At 39.0% G+C, this 25,706-nt stretch overlaps 3 protein-coding genes across 6 annotated transcripts; 2 read left to right on the forward strand and 1 right to left on the reverse strand.

The window, feature by feature from the left end:
* Positions 1 to 482: 482 nt before the first annotated feature.
* ap4e1 (adaptor related protein complex 4 subunit epsilon 1) lies at positions 483 to 12,500 on the forward strand. Its single transcript, XM_058644973.1, has 21 exons — positions 483 to 793; positions 3,625 to 3,696; positions 3,795 to 3,918; positions 4,087 to 4,160; positions 4,238 to 4,359; positions 4,448 to 4,607; positions 4,696 to 4,862; positions 4,953 to 5,026; positions 5,110 to 5,232; positions 5,315 to 5,424; positions 5,517 to 5,656; positions 6,163 to 6,275; positions 6,391 to 6,509; positions 6,850 to 7,152; positions 7,738 to 7,849; positions 7,932 to 8,070; positions 8,161 to 8,416; positions 8,759 to 9,316; positions 9,398 to 9,582; positions 9,666 to 9,826; positions 10,910 to 12,500. The coding sequence occupies exons 1-21, from the start codon at positions 653 to 655 to the stop codon at positions 11,068 to 11,070; spliced, it is 3,414 nt and encodes a 1,137-aa protein (XP_058500956.1). The 5' UTR covers positions 483 to 652; the 3' UTR covers positions 11,071 to 12,500.
* Positions 12,501 to 12,822: 322 nt separating this feature from the next.
* LOC131469705 (aromatase) lies at positions 12,823 to 16,467 on the reverse strand. The gene is made up of 9 exons (XM_058644974.1): positions 16,149 to 16,467; positions 15,466 to 15,616; positions 15,204 to 15,358; positions 14,931 to 15,107; positions 14,396 to 14,510; positions 14,202 to 14,316; positions 13,936 to 14,098; positions 13,604 to 13,845; positions 12,823 to 13,521 (listed from the first exon to the last, which is right to left on the reverse strand). Exons 1-9 carry the CDS (start codon positions 16,303 to 16,305, stop codon positions 13,270 to 13,272), a joined length of 1,527 nt encoding a protein of 508 aa, XP_058500957.1. The 5' UTR covers positions 16,306 to 16,467; the 3' UTR covers positions 12,823 to 13,269.
* A 1,430-nt stretch (positions 16,468 to 17,897) lies between these two features.
* Positions 17,898 to 25,693, forward strand: LOC131469678 (mucin-2-like). 4 transcript variants are annotated; one of them, XM_058644929.1, is made up of 22 exons: positions 17,900 to 18,392; positions 19,472 to 19,523; positions 19,616 to 19,642; positions 19,720 to 19,791; positions 20,150 to 20,272; positions 20,901 to 20,963; positions 21,067 to 21,141; positions 21,334 to 21,417; positions 21,519 to 21,581; positions 21,839 to 21,919; positions 22,010 to 22,099; positions 22,527 to 22,607; positions 22,783 to 22,857; positions 23,020 to 23,109; positions 23,218 to 23,292; positions 23,561 to 23,635; positions 24,423 to 24,452; positions 24,567 to 24,644; positions 25,061 to 25,147; positions 25,229 to 25,303; positions 25,401 to 25,481; positions 25,563 to 25,693. In XM_058644929.1, exons 1-22 carry the CDS (start codon positions 18,093 to 18,095, stop codon positions 25,676 to 25,678), a joined length of 1,893 nt encoding a protein of 630 aa, XP_058500912.1. In that variant the 5' UTR covers positions 17,900 to 18,092; the 3' UTR covers positions 25,679 to 25,693. The 4 variants fall into 4 exon arrangements, with proteins under 4 accessions (XP_058500913.1, XP_058500912.1, XP_058500910.1 ...); XM_058644927.1 differs by having other exon boundaries at positions 17,902 to 18,392; positions 22,771 to 22,857; XM_058644928.1 differs by having other exon boundaries at positions 17,902 to 18,392; positions 19,729 to 19,791; positions 22,771 to 22,857.
* Positions 25,694 to 25,706: the final 13 nt, after the last annotated feature.

A 25,706-nucleotide genomic window follows, 5' to 3' on the forward strand; every position in this document is an offset into this window, starting at 1 on the left:
GCTGATAACAGTGGCAATTTATATGAATGACTTCTTTGATACTAATGGTTAATGCTAAGTTATGAGTCAAGAATTTAATTTTGTTCCTTAATATATTCCTGACAGTCTTTTAAAGGTAATACACTTTATTACAGTCCAGTCACCCCATGGCCAAGAGGAAAATAATTGGGCTTGTAACCAGAGTGTTGCTGGTTTAAATAAATAAATAAATAATTTACACAATACACATCCAACAAGTTAACATACGCAGTTTTTGTTACAGTGAATTCATTGTATAATTGTAACAATGTTATAATGTAATTTAAGCATGAAAAACGTGGATTTTATTGTCAAAGTACATGGTAAATGTCATATTCATAAAAGTGTGTTTGTTTTTTAGTTGGAAATGCTCATTCGCTGTTTTAACAATGTTTTACCTCTCTGCTCCACTAGATGGAGTACTTTTCTGCTCTGTGTTTTGTGCATTTAAATAAAGTTTATTTAAAAAAAACAATGGCCGACTGAATGACAGTAGCGTTGCGCCGCTTGTCAACAATCTCAACTGTTTTACAGCCGGTGTCCACAGTGTTTGCGTCCATTCCTGTCCCCGGAATGGACAGGTGATTTAATTTGAGTTTTTTTCTGAAGTAAGGAAGCAGCTGCCAAACCCAAAATGAGCGATGTTGTGGAAAAGACGCTGACAGCTCTGCCTAGCCTCTTGTCTTTGGATTCTCAGCCTGGAGCTGCAAAACTCTCCTCCACCTCCAAACTAGGGAACCTCATCAGAGGAATCACTGAGCTCACCTCCAAACATGTGAGTCTTTAAAACTGGAGCTCAGATGAAATAACAACAGTCACTTTGTCGAGGTGTTTTAAGGTTAGCTTGCCTGTGCTAATTCAAAATGTGTTTTCATCTACATCGTTGTAATGCACACCTAGTGTCCCATACAATAGTGTAATGCGTTTTACACTGATTTACAAACAGCCATGATTTTGTGATGTGTTACTGGCGCAGATATTTTAGTGAAATAGAGACTATTTTAAAAGCTAAGGAGAAGCAGTGTTACAGGTTCAAGCAGCCAGAAAGATCTATGACTGAATAAATGTTTTAAACGAGAACGTTTTCTTGTCCAATGTACAAGTGGTTAAGCCTGGAGGAAAAATAAACCATCAGACAATTTCCACAAATACATGAAAACAGCACAAGTAGGGTTTCAAATTCAATTTCAAATTTTAAAGCCCTCCTTACAAAGGCGTTTACGGTAAAAAAAAAAGCCTGCTATCCAATGACTCAGGCTGATTTGTAAAGATATAAACATCCGGTTTTCAAAATAAAAACACTGAGCGCGCCTTCTCTCTGTGCACGTTTGAAAGCACATCCTCATAGCAATGTTTTAGAGACCCAAATAACTGGACTTTGAAGAGAGATCTGAATAAAGTTCTGAATGAAAACGTTGTGTTTAGCACATTGATATCTACTAGTGTACAGCACAGTTTTAGAGAAATTTACAGTTAAATGTCCCATATTTGCACTTTTTAAAGAAAGAAAGAAAGACTGTTGATTTACTAACCTTGTGTAAAAGCAGACATTTGATTTGATGCTTAACTCCTTTACAGAAAAAAACATTGACATTGAAATCAAGTGTCTTAACCTTCCTGTTCATGCATGTGAGCTACAATGACATTCACTGTTAATCTCCTGATGGAAGCTTTTAGAATTCCAGTATCTTCAAAGTCATCCCTGCTGGCTTAGAAGCAAAACAGTGCAATATGCTGTCTTTTTTGTTTTTATTACATCTTAAAGTAGAGAATTTTAAGATTTATATGTGTGAATTTGGGACTTCTCTTAAACCGTAAAGTGAAAGCTGCTACAGCTGCTACTATTCAAAGAACATGAAACAAGGATAGAAATATATAAGAAAAATAAAAAGAAATGAACAAGAGTAAACGGAAAGCTAAGTGAACATAAACATAAGCATAAACATATGCACTCTAATGTAAAATGTCAATATGTACAATAAATACAGTAGAGATGTACACTATATACAGTATTGAATGGATGAGATGGTTGTAATTTGAGTTATTATACATAAGTTGGTTATTGCACAGATCATTTAGGAAATTGCACAGATCCCAACACGTATATCACACATTAAGGGAGGGAGGAGTTGTGAAGTCCGATGGCCACACGTAGGAATGACTCCCTTTGGTGCTCTGTGGTGCATTTTGGCAGAATCATTCTTTGAGAACTCTTTGCAAGAACTCTCTTTATACAGTTGCTCAAAGTCCAGTCATTAGATCTCTGAAACCTAAGCTGTGAGGATTTTCATTATTTTTCCCATTCAAAAATGTGATTTCAAATGTGGACTCAGATATGCTGCACTCAGGGGTTTATTTTGAAAACCGGATATTAATGTCCTTACAAATCAGCTTGACGCATTGGATCGCAGGCCTTTACCGTAAAAGCTTTTGTAATCAGCGCGTTAAAATTCTGCGTCAGCTAGTTTGACCGCTGTGTCATATAACGTGGAAGCTATTTATACATGTTGTTTTTTAAATGACAACACTCACAACGTAAAGGCGCAAATTAAATTAAAACATGGTTATTCATTTTATTTTATATTTAAAAAAATTATTTGTTTATACTATTCTGTGTGTCACAGAAAATAGATGCTAATTAAATATGTTTGTATATCAATAGAGTGCACCCTAAAATCCAATACAATGGGACGTGTTCTTTTTGTTTGTCTAAGGTGGGTCACATGACATGGTTGTGCTTGGAAAAACAGTTTGTAGGACAAATATTTGTATATTTGTATAATATTTGTGTATTCATACTTTTTATATATATTCATATATTTTTTTATATTCTTTCATATTTCATAATAATCCAGTATAGTGTAGTGGTGTTCCCTGTTTGTGTATGGTTAATCATATATTTTGATTTGGCTTCAGTGGAAGTTATTAAAGAGAATCCACGTCAACCCCATTGTTTACACTCAAACAGTGACTTGTTGATGGTCCCTCAGTAAAAGCCTTGTCATCTGTGAATGTCTGTGGGACATCCAGCCTCCTTACTTCACTAACATTAGTATCAGCTGGTTAGCTCTTACATGCTCCTTAAATGGATAACTTAGACCAACCCATAAAAACTTATTTTTCCCTGATATATTTCATGTTCACCAGACTGCAGTTTTAAATATGTTCACTAGGTGGCAGTGTGTACCCTCTGACTTCACAGAATATTCTACAATATACTATGATTTGTTTCCAGATGAGTTATAAATCTGACCAAAGCCTCTTAATTTGGTATATTCCAAACACAATTGTTTGATTTATGACACCATACAGCCTATTTAGTTTAAAGAACTATTTCAAATTTTCAAATAACTGCCATCACATAATCTGTTGAAATGTATAAATCAAAACGTCACATAAAGTTCCCTGTCACCTAAATAAATCGCATAACAAATGATAATACTTAAGTGTAAAAAAAGTGCATCTACATTAAATTAAATCTAGATGGAGCACCGTGATGAAAACGTTTGACGTGGCTGAATTTTGTTTCTTCACCCAAACATAATCAAGTGCAGTAAAATTGTTGTTGTTTGTCGCAGTCTTTACTTGTGTTTTTCTCTTGTTCAGGAGGAAGAGAAGCTTATTCAGCGTGAACTAGCGTCTATCAAAGAGCAGGTGTCGTCACCCAACACCTCCATGGTACAGTGAGCTTCTTGTCACTTGACAACAGTTTGATCGTTTAAATAAATCCACTGATGACTATTTATGTGTTCTTCTCATGTCATATTCTGATTCAGAGGCAGATGAAGGAGCTAATGGTGCGAGCGATCTACTGTGAAAGTCTGGGCTATGAAGCTTCTTTCAGCTACATTCATGCCATCAAACTGGCTCAGCAAGGCACCGGTCTGGAGAAAAGAGTTGGTATGTTAATTTATAGTAAAATTAATAGTAAAAAGTTTCTTCTTTCCCATTGGTTCTGATTTACTCACAGTTAACGTGATCATACTTTACTTGTCCTCATATCCAAATCAATAAAACTGCCTCTTTATACACTGTGACAGTGACAACTAGTGTTCTGTTATTTTGCAGGTTACCTCGCTGTGTCACTATTTCTAAATGAAAATCATGAGTTGCTGCTTCTTCTTGTCAACACTGTATTGAAGGTGCATTTATTAGTTTTTTTTTCTTTTCCAGCATTTGTCATATTGAGTATAAATTAAAATACAATTTGTGTTTGCAGGATCTTCAGAGCACAAATCTTATTGAAGTGTGCATGGCTCTGACTGTTGTCAGCCAAATGTTCCCCAAAGATATGATTCCTGCCATCCTTCCTCTGGTGGAGGAAAAGCTTAATCACCCAAAGTATGAAGCGCTTGTTCATTTATTTACCTGTTTCCACAATTTGCATGAATGTTATTGTCTTCAACTGTTTCTCACGCTGTGTTTTTAGAGAAATCATTCGGAGGAAAGCAGTCCTGGCACTGTACAAATTCTACCTAATAGCACCAAATCAAGTTCAGCACATCCACAATAAGTTTCGAAAAGCTCTGTGTGACAAGGATCCTGGTGTGATGACAGCTTCGCTACACATCTACTTACAAATGATCCAGGTGCCTTGCTTTTCTTGAATCAACTGATTCAGATATCTTGTATTTTACTTAATCTACTCTTGTTAAAACATTTTTTCTTTTGTTGCAGGAGAATGCAGAAGGTTATAAGGACTTAACAGCAAGTTTTGTCAGCATATTAAAGCAGGTGGTGGGTGGGAAGCTGCCCATAGATTTTAACTATCACAGTGTTCCGGCTCCATGGCTACAAATCCAGCTTATCAGAATACTGTCCTTACTTGGGAAAAATGACCAGAGGTTATTATTACTTCATGTGTTTGGGTGAACAGAATGTCTATGTTGTTGTGTTGGTTATTTGTTTTTCATGAGTCTGTTCTCTTTACACAGAACAAGTGAGATCATGTATGAAGTCCTCGACGAGTCTTTACGAAGAGCTGAGATGAATCATAACATCACCTATGGTATGTCAAATTGAGGCTCACGTTCCTGATAAATGTGTTTTGAAGGTTGAAATCACTCACACTGATCTCTGTTTTATTTCTAGCAATATTGTACGAATGTGTGAAATGTATTTACACCATTCATCCCAAATCGGATCTTTTGGAAAAAGCTGCAAAGTGCATTGGCAACTTTGTCCTGTCACCGAAGATAAATCTCAAATATCTAGGTATGTTTTTAAAAAAAACAAACATTTAGTACTCATATTTTACCAATATTATTTCAATCGTATTCATTTGGCGTTGATTTAGGCTTGAAGGCGCTTACTTACGTGATCCAGCAGGATCCTAAACTGGCCCTGCAGCATCAGATGACCATCATCGAGTGTCTGGATCATCCTGACCTCATCATCAAGCGTGAGGTGAGGCAGATTCTGGTGTGGTGTAGACTTGGGCGTCCTAGGCTTTGTAGGTTCACATGAGTGTTTTTGTTGTGTTCTCTGTTCTCTTGTAGACGCTGGAGTTGCTGTTTCGGATCACGAACACCCAGAATGTTGTGGTCATTGTCGAGAAGATGCTGGAGTTTCTGCGCATGAGTACAGATGACTACACGACCATTGACCTGGTGGGGAAGGTGGCAGAACTGGCAGAGAAATATCCTTCTGAGTGAGATGCTCATTGTCAAATTGATGGCCAATCGGCACCAGGGGAAACTGGAAACATCTTACAAACATAACCCACTGTCGTAGAATTATAATCATCTAAATGCTGAGAGCTGATCACAAACGTTATTACATTGTTTTGCCATCCACTACGTCGTATACATAGTGTGTGTCGGGACATTAATGTTGATAATGTGGTATAACTTTATTCTGATGTTTAAGTGGTCAGTTCTCTGCAGCCTGCAATTCCAGATTTAAACCCATTTCATTTAAAAGTCTGTGAATTCAAATGGACTTTCTTGTGACACAGATTTAGATGAAGAAAAAGTGAAAATAAATCTAGTAGTAAGCAAGGTTTGCAACTTAGTTTAGAGAAAAGAAGGTTCTTTAAGACAGTTGTGACTGGAGTTTCAAGGCCTGTACGATATGCTGTTTTATTTTTTATACTTGTTTTTCTCTTTCCATTAGTTGTGTCTGTTTTTCCTACAAATATTATACATATGCACCTGATAACGAATGGTTCATCGAGACCATGAACACGGTGTTTTCATTGAGTGGAGACATGATGCAGCCTGACATCCCAAACAGTTTCCTTAAGCTGCTGTCAGAGGGTGAGATAACTGCTGCTGCGTTGGTGGTGCCTCTGTGTTGTGATATTTCATTTCAGCAATTTGATACCACTGTTGATTAGATTTGAATGCCCGGCTTCTCTCTTGAATGGTCCAGGATTTGACAGTGTGGAGGAGGACAGGAAGCTGAGGCTGTTCGCTGTGGATTCATATGTTACTCTGCTGAAAGGAGAGACTGGAAAGCTGCCACAGTTCTTCCTCCAAGTCATCAGTTGGGTGAGTGCTTATTTTGATAATGTGTCCTATAAGCACTTTGTATAATTATTTTTATAATAAGAAGCAAAAAAGGAAATGGAATGAAGTACTTGATTTAGTATACACTTATAATTATTTAAATTAAAAGGTATGTATATATTGAAATACTTGTCAGCACAGTTACAGAAGGTCAAAACAAGCCCAATGAAGAACAATATCACTAAAGGCATTTACCTACATTCTCATATCCACCATTTAGTAGTTTAGAGACCCGCTTCAGAACATACGCGTATAAAAACTTGATTTTACTGCACAATGTAAGTCTTCTTATTTGCCTGATTACTACACTTGCCTTGCTCAGGTCCTCGGTGAATATTCTCATCTGAGTGAAGAACTGAAACCGGCCACAGTCCTCGAGCTGCTAGAGAAGCTGTTGGACAGAAAGCAAACCAGCAGTGAAACCAAGAGCTGGGCCCTGATGGCAATGACCAAACTCTGTGAGGGCAGAGCTGGTGTTTCTGTCGCTCAGCAGGTTTCTGAAACGTACATCAGCTCAATGGACACAGTGCTGAGACAGAGGGCTCAGGAGCTGCAGCATCTCAGCCAAGACTCTGAACTACGAGCCAGAGTGCTACCTCGAGACGCTGACCTGGAACCTCTAGAGGTAAAATACACGAGCAAGGGCTGCAGAATTAGAATGACTGTTAAGATGAAAAACGGTGAATTTGATTTGAAATGTCCACTGATGTCAAAACCTTTACAAAACCGTTGAATTGTTTAACTCTTGTAACCGCAGCAGATGATGTCACTTTGTAGTCCCCGCTCTCTGGTAGAGTAAATGCTCATTACATGATGGTTTGAATAGGCCTGCATGTGCTTGTCCTTCATGACTCACAGTAGATTAGATTAATGGCAATTGTGGCCAAAATAAAAGTGATTGTAAGTGAAGTTATTATCAGGGCAGCTGTTGAAGCTTGCCCAGAGTGTTCTGAATGGTTGAATTTACCACAGAACTGCATTTAGTGTCAGTGAACCTTGAGAAGAGTTTGAATACGTTTCGAAATACATATTCATGATGTGTTGCAATCTTTCATCTTGAGTGGCAAGACGGTAACAAGGGATAATGGAGTGTTGTTTTCACAAGCACACACGTATAACATCTGTAGTCCTGCAAAACATTTCCAATTACTCTCTTTCCCACAATAAGGGAGAATTTCTCACGTGCGGTTGTTATGATGTTGGTTTCCAGGTGGATTCCTCTCTTTCATTTTTGGACGGATTTGTGTCGGAGGCGTTGGCAGCTGGCGCTGCTCCATATAAGCCTCCCCATCAACGGCAGGAGGAACTTTCTCAGGCAAAAGGTACAATCGGTTTAGACGGGTATATGAGGCCCCATGTGCACTGCCTTGTTTTGAAATGTTCTGATTGAGTGGTCTGCTTCAGTGTTGAGCCTGGAGCCATACGGCCTGTCCCTGCCCATCAGCATGTCCTCCTGCAGCATTGCCGACAGACAGTCTCCTACGCTGTTGTCCATGAGCTCCGGTTTGTCAGGAGACAGTACTGACCTCTCCCACAAAGGAGGGTATGTGGACACATTGTGCAAACCTCTAGCCAAGTAGTGCACCTGTTAATTGTTTTTGAGCTCACTGGTGATTCTCCATCTTTGCTTCAGCTCTACAACGCTGAAGTTCGAGGGAGTCAAGCGGGTGTGGGGGAAGGAGGGATACCTGGCACAGAAGGAATCTGTGGAGGAAGCCGTCCAGGTGGAGGCTCCCAGTCCTCTCCGGTCACCCAGCCAGCAGGCAGAGGTTGTTGGCTCGCACAGCCAGACTCCAACTCTGACACCAACACCTGAGCCTGAACAAGAGAAACAGCAGTTGGCTTCTTCTCTATTTTTTGGCATCAGTTCACAAAGCTCTGTGTGTCTGGTGAGCTTCCAAATTCTTTTGTACGGATTAACTGTATCTGTTTGCAGTAGAGCTGCACAACATAGAGAAAACACACTGGCCATTACATGAGTTCATGTCACTAACATGACATTTCAGCCCTCATATGTCTATCAGACAAAAAGACATACTCACATTCAGATTTGACTTTCTCCGTCCAACATCTGAGGACTGAAACATTTATAAATTCATGTGGTGCGGAATCCTCCTTTTCTGGCAGGAGTGATGTGACATTGTTGAATTAGTGCGATTAAGAGTGTCCAAAATGTAAACGACCAGAGGACAGATTTAGGTTGCAACTAATGACTATTTTTCCTTGAACAGATGGGAAAATCTGGGCCGACACCTCAGCGATTCAGAAGAAAAGCAAAAGGTCAGAGCTCATCCTCCGGTGCCACTGAGCAAATGCCCAACTCTGTTGTCTCTACTTCAACCACTGTAGACAACCTGTTGTGTAACAATCCACTGGACTCAACCATCCCCTCAGAGGTGGACGTGTCCTCATCCAAACACGCGTCCAAACTCCCTCAGGGCCTCATTGCTGCTAACGGCACCTGTGACATAGAAGCTGAGTTAACTGACAGTGACTTAAAGGGAAGTAGCCCCCCCCTTAGTGGAGATAATGGTTTGGAAAATGCCGATCCTGATCCACATGAAAACCTTGACAAACCTCAAGACGTATGTCTCAGTTCTCACCTGCCAGCTGAGCTTTCTGGACTCTGCCGTTCAGAAATCACACCCCTGTGCACCCTTCAAAATGTGGATCTCTCAGCCTGTCACGTACACAGAGAAGATTCCATAGTGTTAGTCGTTTTCATTACCAACTCCTCTGACTCTGCCGTTCAACACATACTGCTAGATCTTGACTCCGAACTACTAGAGGTAATGTACTCTGCTTAAATTACCAACGTCGGCTCATGCTGTCCTTCAGTCTGGCATATTAAAGCAAGGTCTTATTTTTAGGTGTCCTGTGTGTCTGAAAGTCCAGCGAAGGATGTGAGAAGTGTCGCAGTGTACCTGTATTCTCTGACCGTGAGGAGGCCTGCTGTTCATGTTGAATTAGCAGGGACAGTATCTTACCAGGTGCCTGTTGGAACGCCTCAGACGGCGCAGTTCTCATACAAACTCCCCCTCACTGCCTTCATCAGGTGACAAAGTCTGCCTTTGTTTAGATGTTGAATGTGCACAGACCTGCATGAGTGGCTGACTGTAGTTTCACATTTGCTTGCAGGCCGTTGACGGTGTCCACAGAGGAGTATGGAACAATGTGGCTGGCCTTCTCTCATGATACGAAGCAGAATCTGACTCTGATAGATGATGGTCAAGAACCTCTGGTCGCCACTCTCAATGTGTTGAGGAAGAAACTTCAGCTTCATGTCGTGGAAGTTATAGGTAAACAGGCATTTATCTGCTGTGCTCTGGTGCTTGCCTCAACATGTTCAGCATTAGAATACTGTGATGAATTCATTGTGATAACTATAGTAGTTAGAAGGCTTCACCATAGATCAGTCACCACCTTAGTAGTTTAAACACAGGTTCATTTTAACTTGAAGTCATTCATTATTATCCTGCGACCTGAGGAATTCATTATCATTTTTATTTCACTTCTGCACTACATTACTAGTAATGGCAGTATTAGATATTCATGTGAAGGAAGTTGGCAAAGCTATGTTTTTATATCATAAAAAAGGTTATTATAGTCTTACAGAACAGGAATGAGACACAAAATGAATGGTGAGCTAGTGGACGATAAACAACAAGGAATTTTACACCACAGATTTTAATCAGTGTAATACAATTGTTGTTTATCCATTTTAAGGGTAAAGGTATGTAACAGATACAAGGGTAAGAAGACAATTACTGTTAATAACAAAACTATTTTAGATATATATGTGACGTTATTTTTTTGCTGTGTCTTCTATCTGAAAACGGGCTCTGTCAAGCAATACTATCAGACCTGACTGAGGGAGCGTTTGTGTGTATACAGCGGCAGACTAGGCCAAGAAGCATTTATCCAGTCAAACATCTGTTTTTTTTAACAGTGTTATTTACTTTTTAAACATTTCTCATGCCCACTTGTTTGTGTTTTCAGTCTCCAACCTGTTTGCAGCTGTCTCGCGTTACTAGCACAATGTTGCTGTTGCCTCTGTCTGTCTTGACATAAAACAAATCACTTCCTGTGTGCAGCCTTGGAATGTAACCGGGCGACACAAGATCGAAAACACTGCTTCACTGAGAATCAGAGAGAGTTGTGTGAACTCATTTGATAGTGGTTTGAATGTATATATTAATTCATTCATACATAAATGAAAATATATTTTGTTTTATAAACAAATGAACAAGTATAAATACCTATAGAAGGTAAAATAGACACAAAAAGGCATCATATTACACTAAGATGTGCTCTTACTCATGGATTATTGCTGCTCTAGGGGTTACTACTATGGATTGTAACCGTTATCATTTTGCCCTCAGGCGTGGAAGGAATTTTAGCTTGCAAGCTCCTGCAGGATCAGCCTTGTCTGATGCATTTTCGCGTGCACGAGGGTGCACTGGCTGTGTGGCTGCGCTCTCCAGTCCCCGACCTGCCCGACTGCCTCATCTACCACTGCCAGCGAGCTTTACAGGAGCACTGAGCTACGGCTGCACCACTGCAGTGACACCAGTGAGCAACCAGACCCTGAACTACTGAAGAGGAAGTCACACAGAGCTGGAGAGCAAGGACACAAAGGGAAACAGTTGATGTTAGACATTATCATCCCACATCTCTTTCCTCTTCCACCATTAGCTACGCAGCAGGATTTGATTGTCCATCAGTCAGTGGTTTTACTGATAGTCTAATGAACATATCACAGAATCACAACAGTTGTAATCATGGCAGGTCATAATCTCAGCGGGGAAAGAGTTCATTAACCGTGATATTAAAACAGTGTTTGTTGTTTCCAAAGAAACACTAATGTCTTTGGATGATGACAGGGCTCCAGAATGACTTGAAACCTTTCATGCCGACGATATTGTTGAGTGACATACAGTAAAGACCGAGCATGTAAATGTAAGTATAAAGGATGAAATAATGACATGTCATTAGTGCCTTCGGTATAAATGCTACACAATGAGAGAAATACCATGAAATAGAAAAAGGGATGAAAAAGGGCATATAGGGTAAATTTTACATTTGGTACTGTTACTGCTGACTAAACCTTTCATGTTCATTAACATACAAGTAGAGTCGAGCAATCCTGTTTAAAATACACTGAAACTAAAACTGGATTTATTAGGTTTTAGGAGTAGGAATATCTTGTATTGTACAAATATAGGATAATTTGTAGCCCTGTGATGGACTGAATGAATGAATGGACACCATCAGTAATGTAGTTTTGTTTTTAAGGGGATGCTGTTTGCTTCCTTGTTTGTCTTCAACATGGTGATGACATTAATCCCCAGCTGTAGCCGCTTCACTCATTCATATTTCTTCTTAAACACTGTTCTGAGGATGTCGCTCTACACGATGTCCATATCCTCCATTCATCACTGAGGTGTTTTGTCGATGCTGCCCTCAATTGTGATCGTCTATGCACTCGTGTTTCTAGTTTGTCAGTTACAGTTGTCAGTGAGAGTTGTTTTCATTGTTATTATCATTATTATTATTGTTATATTTTTCTATCAATGCAGTATTGCAAACATATTTATCAAGAGTTATATTCTTACAGAAAATATTTTATATAAATTGATTTGAAATCAATCGCTGTGCTTCACGTACTGTTTTGACTGCGCTGCACCAGTTTTCAGTTTGGATAACATGTCTCATCCTGTTTTATTTCATTTATCCCAAAGGGAAAGTTTACCGTCACCTTTTTTTTGCTCTCTTTTGTTGGTCTAAAAAACAACAACAATGTGACACTAACAAAGCGTCTGAAACGCAACTTTAACTGAAGGCCTTATGTTTTAATGCCAAGATGGCATGTTTGATTTGTGCCTGTGGTACAGAAAGAAATGGAATTGTTTCTTTGAGTGCCTGACGCTACATTCTAGTAAGTTTTCAATAAACTCAACACATGCAATTCAACTTGATTTTGAGTCAGTGTGTGTGTGTGTTTGTGTGTGTGTCCCATATAGGCTGTAAAGTACTGGACTTTATGGCAAAGAGGTGTCTCTCTCTCATACTGGTTTTAGTATTTGCGACATGGAAACATTTTAAGTCAATATACTATGAGTGTTATAAAGAGACAATTTCCCACTTAAATTGCAGTAGTAACTACATCTGTTGTTTTGGTTTCCCTTTTGGACAATCCACCTTTAAATGCACATTTCTCAGTCTTTGAAGAGGAAAAAAAGTTTATCAATTGTAAATTTGTAGAGAAAGACAGCAAATAATGGTCAACAAAAAAAGAAGTTTGCCTCACCTATAATTCACATTATTGCACATGCTACGTATATACATTACATAACATTAGATTACATACATAACTGTGTACTGAAATCACAACTTGAAATGCTTTGTACTAACACTACTCACTGTGGTTATAGTTAAGACAAAAGTGTGTCTGTGACAAAACATTCTGTATCTACTGTTATCGACCACTGTGACACAGTAACACTAACTTCATCAACTACTGGTGATTAATATGTACGTGTTGTTTGTGAAACCAAGACAAGGTGGATTCTTTACACCGAGAGCTTGTTGACTGTCTTTGCTGATTCCTGTATTCACTGTAGTCTTTAAAGCTCACTTCTCACTTCAAATCTGCTGTAATACATAACTGCTGTTTTCTGGCATAAAGAAAGTAAGGCAAATACGATGGAACAATAACGTTCTTATCAAGCTTGACTGGTTTTCAGGGCTGACTGTATTGAGGTTGTGTGCTGCGAGGGATGAAACGCATGGTCAGGCTGTGCTTGTCCTCCACAGGCTGCTGCGAGAGGTTGTTGGTCTGCCTGATGCTGTTGAGGGTGCAGCCTTGACGAGGACACACCGTGTAGCGCGACAACAGAGTGACCAAGATGACCTTCATCATCACCATGGCGATGTGTTTACCCACACAGGAACGAGGCCCGCAGCCAAAGGGCTGAAAGAAACGACTGGGCACCTGCCAGACAGAGAAGGAAGTGGTTTGTTTGTTTGTTTGTTTGTTTGCTTTTTCCAGAATCACATATTGCTGCATGACTCACAGTTTTGTCAAAGTTCAACAGGCTGAACTCTTTGGGTTGAGGGAAGAATTCAGTCTTATGCATCAGGCCAATGTTGAGGATGATGTTTGTTCCCTTCCTGATTTTTGTGCCTTTAATGACGTCATCTTCCAGAGCTTTTCTCATTGTGAAATCGACAACTGGATGAAACCTCATAGACTCATTGATGAAGTTCTCCAGCACATTCAGGCTTTGATAATTCATTTTTTCTGCACCTTTTTCACCTGGAAACAAGAAAATTACAGCATTTTTTTTTTTAGAACAGTGTAGTATTCAGCTGGTGTAATAAAATCACTCATCAGTCATTCACTCACTCCAGACAGTGTTCATCTCCTCCACTATTCTCTGCTCCACATCTGGGTTTTGTTTCAGCAGCATCAGCATGAAGAAGAGACTGATGGAAAGTGTGTCCGGGCCTGCGATCACCATCTCCAGCACACACTGCCTTACGTTATCTGCTGTGAGCTCTCCGTGGTTCTGTTACACGGACAAATGAAGGTAAGGAGAACACGACAAACACAGACGTTATCTGCACAGTAACTCTGTGACACAGGTAGTTCAGACCTGAATACTGACTCACCTGTGCAAGGATGAGCTCCGTCGCAAAGTCGAGATCATCATCCAACTTCTCCGTGTCATGAATCATTTGTCTTTTCATTTCTAGAAGGCTCTCCATGGCGTCTTGCAGTTCTTGGCTGTTAAAGTTCAGAAAGCATCACAGTTGAAGAAATTCCACACCAAATGTTGCTTCACTGGTGAGTGTGAGGATCTTACGCTGCTCTCTTGTGCTTGTTGTACAGCCATCCAATCTTGAAGAATATGTCAGGCTTGATAAGAACAGCTTGCCATGTCTCAAAGTAGTTGTGGATTTTCATCAGCAAGTCCTTCTCTGAGACACCATAAATAAAAATATTAATATACAATTATATTGTAATGAAATTCTATCAACATTTTCAAATCACAGGAGGCCCAATGTTTTTCAAAGCCAAGATGTGTGTCAAAATATCATTTTACATTAAATGACTGTCTTGATCTATACACATCTTATTCTACGGACTAAAGAGAACATCTTTGTGTCTCACAGACCTGCACAAATATCACAGAGTAATCATTTTACATATGTGTTTCAAGATTAATGATGTGATATATACCTCTGATATCGTGAATCATATCGCAATTTCTGTTAAAAATAATCGCAATTTAAACATTTTTTCACAATCCTTCCTATAAGAAACTGAATGTGAATATTAACTGGCAGGAAATAATAAGTCTGAGTGAAGATGTTCCAGACTCTGCACATGCAGCTGACCGTTAAGTGGCACCCTGAGGAACAGCCTGTTGGAGATGTCCACGACGATGGCTCTCAACAGATTGAGAGCGTCCACGTGACCGGAGGGGTCGGTCATCTCCTGCAGGCCGTCCAGGTGTTTAGCAGTGGAGCTCAGACAGACCGCCACTGTCCTCTGGATGGTGGGGCCTGTCAGGGCTGAGAAACAGCAGGACAACGATTCAGGGATTCAACCGTCAACCGATATGAATGTAGAGTTTGCTTTGTTTTGCCACATCTGTAGTAATCACTTACCTTTATAGAAATATGTCCTCACTTTTCTCCAGAGTGGGACATCACTGTTGAAGATGACACCCCTCCCTTCCATCCCAACACACCTCAGACCTTTTGTGCTTCCAAATCTGGCAGTGTAGTGAGCACTCTTCAGCACATGATACACCTCTGTAGATCTGTAGGTGAAGCCAGACTGTTATTATTTCATTATAATTTCATTATAATGAACTATCATGACATGTACTGTCAGATTCTCCATGCCTGGTATCTCAGTAGAACTTGCCTGCTAAAAATGAGGGTCTCCTCACCATTAATCCACACCCGCACCATGCTGCCATATTTGTTGTTGTAATAGTTGCTTGCTGTTCCAATTCCAGTCCAGATGAATCTGATGTAGGAGAGAAAGGGACCCAGTCCTGCCAAGAAGGATGGACCTAGAAGAAAGAAGTAGGTGTATTCAACATAATAGTTCTCTATTATTAGGAAGCATCAGGTTTGTTGACATGACTTTGAATTAGATATTGAATTCATCAAGTCTGTGCTCTGATGTTGATATGATAGGGGCATCATCACCAGTAGGTCCAATCCAGCCTCCTGGATGAATTTGTGAAAGACTTTATTTTTCAGTTCCAGATGCCTGTAAATGTTAACTTAATGTACTTAAAGGCATAATGTTGTTGAAATTGCGCTTAGTTTCTCAAGAAATGTCAGGTTTTTAATAATATGTTTTTGTAAAAAGATACTTCATTAAACGTAAAACAAAGGGAAAAAATGTTGTTGTTAATAGGTTATTATGCTACTGGTCCGGCCCACTTGAGATTAAATTGTGCTGTATGTGGCCCCTGAACTTGCAAAAACCTGCAAAAAATAAGGTGGTAAACACATTCTTCCTGTTTTCTTGTGACATCTGTCTGCTTGCACCAGTCTTCACAATCTTGTGATAAAGCCAAAGCTTTGGTCTCTCACCTGGTATGTGTGACAACCGGTTTGTGCAGCTCCAAACAGTGTAGAGCAGCAGAAGAACAAGAAGCAGCAAGACCGTGACCTCAGACACCGTGTTCACCTCCATGGGGCCGATGTTAAGCATCTCCAGCGGCAGCATCCCCTTCATAAGTCCTGCCATTGTACAGACACACCTGCACTGGCTCAGTTCGTCCTCTAACAACCTGCAGGTCGAGTCTGACTTGTGTTCCTACAGCTTCAAAACGCGAAATTAAATCTCTGGACAACCTTCCTTTTAATCCTAACTGATACTTTTGTCCTTCAGTGCTCACACGCAACGGATCCCTGGTGCACATGGAAACCAAAATACACCCACATAAAGCTTAACGACAAACTGTGTCAGTAACTCAGTGGAAACATTAGAACACAGATTTTACATATAACATTATTTTCCTTACGTTCAATAATGTCAGTAATTTGCTTTTAATTTAACAAAAGTCACTAGAGAATTAATGAATGTTAGTGAGTCAATTTTCCCTCCTTACCGTGCTCAAAGGGAAGCTATAAAATGTAAGTTAATGCCCAACTACGTCAAATTACAGATGAATCTGTCAGTTCAAAAAAAGGAGAGGAAAACACTTCCAATATCCACTTCTTCAATAAGTAATTATCAAGTGATCAGTGAAACTTACTTTGCTTCACCCACTGGATTTCAGAGATGACATTCTTCCACCAAATAAATCACAGTGTGATCCAAGTGTTTATAAAGCCTTGGTTTTAAACCTTCACCTCACTGGTTGCTTAGAAACATTGCCACTTTGTGGTCTCAAGTACCTTCACATGGCAGAACACTGCAAGGAACCACACACCGATTCAAAAAGAATAAAGTGTTTTTTCTGCAGAACGCTTTCATGGTTTTCTTCTTTTTTTATTTTCAAAGATCAGCTTCACATTTTAATTTGCCCAAAAGAAAGAAAATCCCATTCTCCAGCTTGTCAACCATGGAAGCTTTTTAAGAGGAAGTTAATTAGCTGGGTCAGACTGACCTGTGACAAAGGGAGTGGAGAATTACTCTGCAGCTTGAATGAGCCAACTGGTGACAGAGAAATCTTATCTTCAACATCTGAAAAGCTCAGCCTTTATGTGGAAATGGCGTTCACACTTTTTTTGGTTGTTTTGTTAACATCTGAAATCATACATTCGAACTTAATTAGAAAAAAAGCAGTTTATGCAGATGGGTATTGTGCGTCTAATGAGCTTCCCTTCAGGCTCAGCACTTCTGAATAGCTGTTATATTGCTAAACAAGATACTGGCCGCACATTTGAGGCTTTAGGGAAGCTGCTTTCATTCTAAATTGGCTGAAAAACTTCATTCACTCTAACAATGAAGCTGGAATAATTAGGGAAAATATGCAACATTGATTCTTTATTGGGAAATTCATTTTTTAGTTAGATTATCAACATCAAAACGTTTCATGAAAAGAGATTTCAAAGGATTTACACACACGCACGCACACACACACACACACACACAGACACACACAGACACACACACACAGAAAGCACACTGAAAGCTCCTTTGTGAATCCAAAGAATGATCCCTTTGTCCACAACTTATTTATTCCACTTCCATATAATTCTGTGTAGAGCACTGATGACAATAATTGAGAAGAAGAGCACTAGAGAGATGTGGGGCAGTCATTCTGGAAATATGTCCATGAGCTGCTTCTAAATCAAGCAAGTGTGCAGGCAGACGTTACTGTAACTGTTTCCCAGATGCTTGTTGTTGTGCAATTCATCATGTGGTTTCCTCAGTATAGTTTCAGACAGATTGTGACATGCCTCTGCAACAGATTGAGCTGAGTTTCCCACTGACGTATCATCTGTTGGCAGGTGTTCAGATATGTGCTTGTGAACTTCAGATCCCACATCACTCCTCAGTAGAGAATAAGGAACCAAGCCACAGACATGACGGAGAGACGTGGATTATTTGCCATGTGGAAAGAGCTGCTGCTGGGATTGTGCGTGCTGCTGCTGCTGCTCACCTCTGCAGGTTTAGTCTTTCTGCTTGTTCAGCAGACAGAGCTGGTGAAGGAGATGGTCAGGTTGGACACTCAGGTGCAGGAGCTGTCACAGAGCTGCAAACTGTCCACAGAACCTGGACATGTGAAGACGCTTCACCGCAGCAGGCGAAACCAGGATGGGGAACCGACACAAAGTGAGGATCAGGCGGACATGCTGATGTTGATGACATACTCCATGGTCCCTGTAAGACAACAACCATCCTCCTTGTAAATGTGCTCTTTTGTGTGTTTGTAAAGATTTGATTGCTTTTGCTGTAAAAAAAAAAAAATAAAAATAAGAAGAGCACAACTTCAGTAGTTCTGATTACTGTTAATATGACAAAGAGCAGGGAAGGAATTATGTTTTCTCTCATACATACAAACATTTCTTCTCTTTTCCCTCTTGTGATAAGAAACGTTCATGTAATGCAAAGAATTCAGGAGTCTGCTGCAGTGATTAAGAAAGGATCTGTTTTCCATTGACTGTGAGCTGCTCCTCCCTCAGCTCTCCTCACATCCTCTGGGAATTGGCTTCTCTTCAGAAGGGATATTAATATTAGCAATTTACCACTGGTGCACAAGTGTTTGACCAAAACAAAACTTTATTTACTCATTGAAAGGGACTGCAACCTATCATTATGAGTTAATATTCCAAGTATGTTATTGATTCATAAATAAATTGTTAAAAGCGTCTGCTAAATGACATGTTATGTAATAAAACGTATAATTTACATAGCACAATGAGAACCGCTCTAAACCCCTTAAAAGCAGAAGATAATATAGATCGTTTGAAAGTCTTGATGCTGAGAACAAAATCATTTCAGAGCTGTGTTTTGTTTTTCTCCCTCAGGAGAAATGTATCTGGCATTCAAGACAAGCGTTTCAGTAATTAACATTTATCTTTTAATAACAGATAGATTCTGTGGTGGCACTTCACACTGCTGCAGCTGCGAGAACAAGATTGTGGAAATCTGCATTTGAGTTACACCGTCAAGCTGCGGTGACTATTTCTGCTCAAAGCCACTGATTGAGATATTAAGGCGCTCGCCCTCGACTGTAGCTTCCGACTGATTTATTCAACACTTGTGTAAATGTAGCGTTTGCTCTGCATGAACACACAGTCAAAAACGGTGTGTTCATCACTGGCCCTCTCACCTGTACCTGCCCCACTGCTCCCCTGCTCCACCCAGTGTTTAAAATACATAAACAAAGACTGCATACAAAATGGCTGCAACACAACTTTTCCTTTACATTGTGTGTGTGTCCGTTTTTTCCTAACTTCAGGTCAAATCCCTCGCCGACCTGTGTAGCAACAACAAAGGAGCTTGTATAACAGGTGCACTTCAATTATATCCTCCACTCCAGCACAAATTTTTTTATTGGTGCCTCTGCTGTTTTCAGTCTTTATTTGTTGTTTCCCCCCCTTAGGTCCACCTGGACCACCCGGACCGCCAGGTACTGTACATTAAATGTTAATGTACATCAATTCTGCTAAATGTGTTCTAATATAACAATGCACTTGTGTCTGTGAGGTTTGCCAGGTAGAGCAGGCTCACTGGGGCCGCAGGGTGTGCCAGGGCCGAAGGGGAAACGAGGAAGAAGAGGTGAGAGACTTATAGTATAGTCTTACACGTCTAATAATCCATCCCTGTAGATTACCGGGTGGATGAATGTGTGGATTAGAAAGCAATGTCAAGGAATCTTCGAAACACAAACCTGGAGCACGTTTGAAACATCTGTCCAATAGCTGTTCACTGGACTGATAACACATTTACGCTGTGTTCTCACTAAGTCACTTTGTTCATCCATCACTCATTTACTGGGGTATTCCAATCTTCCCTATCTATGAATGTATCCCATATTCATAGTAGCCTATATTAACTCTTTCCTGTTCAGTTTTGGTTCGCTCGTTGTTGAGGCCTGTTTTTACATGGCTAAACTATTTGTTTAATATACTTGTAGGTCTCTCTGGCCCAAGGGGTCCACCAGGTCCGACTGGTTTACCTGGTCCAGTCTGTCCAGCCTGTTATTGGACTGAAATGAGAAACAAAACCATCTGTGGGCATCGTCATCAACCCAACACGAGTAAGAGCATATCTACAAAAACTACTAAACTGCTAAAAACCTCTTCCCGGACATTATGCACCTTGACGACGGAAGAAAATATTGAACCATTTAAGAAGTTACACCACAAAGTGACCCTAAAGCTGAATGATTGAAGTTTGTAAGTAACATATAGATGCATGGATGGTTATCTCAGCATTAATGCATGGTTTTAATATAAGCCAGTGTCATAGATGCAGGGTTTTAAAGATACTTTAAAATCTGGTCTTTAATATAATCATATAATCCTACCTTGCTCAGTATCTTGATATCTTGTGAGGCTTTTCTTTTATCCCACAGCATATTTTAAACTTTCCAGTCTCAGGTCTGGCAGCTTGAGGCATTGTGCAATGTCTCGTTGTCACAATGACAATAAAGATTCTGATTCTGAAGTCAAGAGACCAAGGTCTTTCTTTCTTTCACCAAAACAAATAATAATAATAAAAAAATCTAAGAGTTCTTATTTTGATTGTATGCTCCAGTCCAGGAACATAATACCAAAGTATCTTATTTTTCAAATGAAAACATATTGGGTCTAAAATGATTAGTCCACAGTAAAGTAAAGTATAACTATGTCACACTTTCCATTTCTCCTTGTATATATATGTAGATTCAACTCCTCTCCCGACCAGAGCGGCTTTCACAGAAAACAGTACAAGAATAAACAAGTCTGGTAGGAAATAAGCAACTATTATTCACATTTGTAACCTTGAAGGCTTTGAAGTCCCTGTTAAATGCTGTTTTGCATTAATGTGTCTTATTTTGTCTTTCTGCAGAATCAACAACATCACACGCAATCACGTCATATGTTTCTGACTTGAGGAAACTTTTCAACACGACAGCGAAACCTGGTAAACAACCGTTTAAGAAAGTCTGTGAAAAAAAACACACCATCTTAAAAAATGGGATCACACCCAACCTATTACAACACTTCTACATTATTACATGCTCACAAAATTGCCTCTGGGGTATTTCCTGTCACAATATGATGTGTCATCAACCCCCACAACAACAATTATTCAATGTTTTTTTTTATTTTCCAGCATCGGTATCATTTAATCTGAACTACAGCAGCAACAACACCTTGAATGATACCAACACAGCGGCACCAGTAAAATTATCAACAGGTGAGATTGTGTGTTTTGTAATTGTAATTGAAAATAAATAAAACAGGCTTTGCATAGTAACTCAGTTAGTTGATACATTTCAACTCTTTCTAAATATTTAGGTCGACATATTGACACCTTAAATCATGGCAGAGGAAATGTCACCTATACTCCAGTTACTAATGGTAAGAAACTGTCATGTGAGGTTTTGGTTTTTAGACTCAAATTAATAATGTGGAATACAATCATTTTAAAATTGAAGATAGATGTAGCTGACGCAGCACTTTACTTTCACATTTATAAAATTACACTTTTTTAGATGCTAACCTTCATTTTTACTAATATAGCTGTAGAGTTTGAGTGTACTGCATGACTGCATACTTCATGGTTTTAATAAACATAATTTGAGTTATTCTAATTCTGTGTTTGTTTGTTTTTACAGAATCAGTTTCTCTGCATCCAGACAACAGATACGACACCAACACAGGGAATGTTACAGAGGCACCGGGAAATCTGCTAACAGGTAGGTGATAATGAAAATCATTCATGAAATACTTTTCCCACACATGGTCAATCTTAAAAGTATATGCTCTGCTTGTGTTTCTTCCTACAGTGTTACCAACGCCACATTCAACAGATCAAGCCAGAGATAGCTTTACTTTTAATCCCTCGCAGAGACAGACAAACAATGACATGGAAACTGGTGAGAGAAACTCACTTAACTCACACAACTCAGTGTCAGATTCCTCAGAGAGAGGGAGAGAGAGAGAGAGAGAGAGAGAGAGAGAGAGCAGATCAACAGGAAAAACACACTCATGCTCAGAGTGTAATTGTGATATATAATCACACATGCATTATCACTTTTATAAGAGTGTGTACAGTCGAAACCTTCCTCACAGATGACATATGTTATTTATGTCAAGCGTTTCAAACATCTGTGGTGAAAAAAGTACTCTAGTACTGGTATAAATATAGTAGTCCATCATAAGTAAATGTCCTGTCAGAAAGAGTATTATTAGTATTTTCTGCAAAATATACTAATACACTAATACACACATCTAAAGTGTAAACTGTTTTGATTGTATAAAACGCCCTGTTAAACACAATTCACCTTTATTTTCTTGAGTCAGTGTCGTCTTATAAACACTACAACCGTGTAAACGTCTCCAACACTGAGAACACTACAGGGACACCAACACAGTTAACAACAGGTGGGAAATACTGTTTCATATATCATGAATAGGTGAGTGACTATGACTTGAATACACAAGATATATACTAATAATCATATTCATATCATATATACATATATATACACACATATATGTGTGTATATACATATATATGTATATGTACATATATATATATATATAGTGTATTCTACAGCTTCACCCATTGTGGACCAATTCAGAGATGTCGTCACTGACAACAAAACCACAATTGATTTGGCTGTGCAACATGGTAAGAACCTACATTTATAGACTGTACAAATGTATTTATATTTAATACTCTGTGACTCTTCTGAACACAGACAGGGAGCCTGGTAAATAACAATTGCAGAGAAACACACTTAACTTTGACAATATGAAAAAAGAATGTTCTTAATACTGTTTTATTTTCCAGAGTCGGAGTTATTTCATCAAAACAAAAGCCATGACCGTTTCACTGATACTACAAGTGAGAATGTTACAGAGGCACCAGTGAACTTGACAAGTAGGATAAACCCTTACATTCTTTTTGTAAAATTAACAATAACATAAGGCTGCAGTGTAACTACCATTAATATGGCATATTCTGCTCATGTTTTATTTCATTTCACAGCTTCAGTTTCTGCAGAATTGACTCCAAGGAGCAACACTAGCAGTGGAAACATTATCAATACAACTATGGAAAGAGGTAAATCATTGTGTTGAATAATATACATATGAATTCCAGCTGCTCTTCTCTTTAGTCAACAATAAAATTATTACAGTAAATGCTGTTTCTATTGAACTAACATTAACTTCAACACATTCCCCTTTGTCCGGCGACCCTCTGTTGGAGGATAAAGCGGTAGATGATGGATGGATGGATGAACATTCCCCTTTGTCTCTCATTTTTCAATGAAAACGACAATTTGAACAAAATAAAACTGAATGTGTAATTTCACCCCGTCATAATCCAGGTCTGCTGTCTGAAAACCAAACCAGTGACGCCTTCAATGTTAGTGGGACCATGAATGAAATACTCATGCAAAGTGGTAAGAAACTCTCACGCTACTGTGTACAAACTGTATCAGTGTCATTCACAGGAAGTCACATAACAACGTCTAATTGTGGATTTGAACATCTTTTAATCCCATTTTATATGACATGTGCTATAAGGAATGTATTATAGTTATATAGTAATGTTCATTTGTAATACTGGCTTCACTGGTAACAATGTTGCAGCCACTTTATTCCCAATAAAATGTTCATTTGCGGGCTGTAAATGACATTTGTTCTTTTGGTTGGTGTGCTGCACCAACCACCAATACCTTCCTTATAATGCAGCACTTCAACACAGCGGATGTGAGCAGAGCAAACATAGCGCAGCTAGTCTCTAAGCATTAGAAATACTGAACTACATTGGACCTAAAAATCCTCAGTACCTCTCAAAATCATCTCTGACCAGAAGAGAAGACAAAATGAGGGTTTGCAGAGGAGACAAGTTAAAATAGAGAAATCTGAAAGTGGAGAGGAAGTAAAGGCAGACTCGTGTGAATTATTCTTTCCTGGACGGGGAAGCAACATATGTAATTTCAGCCTCAGTTAGCTAATGTTCTTTCTTCCTCTTCCATACACTCTGTAGATGGATATTTAATGTATATAACCTATTTATGATTTGTTAGTGTCACCTGTTGTCAGACACTAACATATACACTACATATACCATCTTTAAGTCTTTATCATTCAAGTGTAAGTCCTTACCATAGAGTATGATTTAATCTAGTTATAGTACTCTATAAGTATTTTATATGACAATTTATGACATATTTTTCACTCTAGGCTCAAGGAACAACAAGCTAAATTCAACTGGTGAGTAAACACAGGTTCCTTTACTATATAGCAATATGTTATGTTATTGACATTGATATTTAATGTTTGTATGATTTAAAAAAAAAAAAAAAAATCTTATGTATGTTTCTACAGAATCACCAACACCATATTCACCTGACCACATGAACGTTACTGAGCCTATGAACTTCCTGAACACAACCATGGAGCCTGGTAAACAACAGTTTCTACTTATGAGAAACAATGTACCCTAACTGTTATGACCTTGATGACAATAATTCTGTTCCTCCATTACAATAGAAATACTAATACTAATACTTTATTTCTGTATGTCATAAATATGTTTTTTTGCAAACCATACATTGTTCCATATCAAAACAAATGCTTTTATTTAAATATCATCACCAATATTGTCATTTTAAGTTCATATCGCTTACCCGTACTGAACAAAAAGCTGGACTGTAGTTCACATGTCTGGCCCCATCCTGACCAGACTATATGCTCAGTGGCCCCCAGGTCATTTTTTGGTCTTTGAGACCCCTGATCTTAAGCATAAACAGTTTTGATTGTATAATGAAATGTGTTTCACACCATTAACTTATTAATTAACTTAACACTATTTTCTCCAGTGTCATTTTCTAAAGACCACAACAACAACAGCGTGAATGTCTCCAACACCGAGAACATTACAGAGACACCGACACGGTTAACAACAGGTGGGAAATACTGTTTCAGAAAATGATGCTTAAATGTGCGTGACTATAAATTTGAAATCTCAATGTATGTATTCTCTATAGCTCCACTCATAGTGGACCGTAACATGTACGCCAGCAGCGACAACAGAACCACTACCCATTTACCCGTGAAACATGGTAAGAAACTATATTTGTATACATACACTATATGCTGTTCATGTTTAGTTATGTTTGTTTTTTTCTGCTCGCTCCAAACCTGTTTATCCTCCTACAGCAGAATCACCAACACCACATCCACCTGACAACATGAACGTCACTGACTCTGGGACCCTTCTGAACACTGACATGGAGCCTGGTAAATAACAATTGCAGGGAAACACACCTAACTTTGACAATATGAAAAAAGAATGTTCTTAATACTGTTTTTATTTTCTAGAGTCGGTGTCATATCATCAAAACAACAGCCATGACCATTTGACTGATACCACAAGTGAGGATGTGACAGAGGCACCAGAGAACTTATTGACAAGTAGGATAATCTCTTTTAAATGATGATAGAGTAATAGACAGAGAGAGAGAG

This window comes from Solea solea, chromosome 12 (genome assembly GCF_958295425.1).
Source record: "Solea solea chromosome 12, fSolSol10.1, whole genome shotgun sequence".
Lineage (NCBI taxonomy): Eukaryota > Metazoa > Chordata > Actinopteri > Pleuronectiformes > Soleidae > Solea > Solea solea.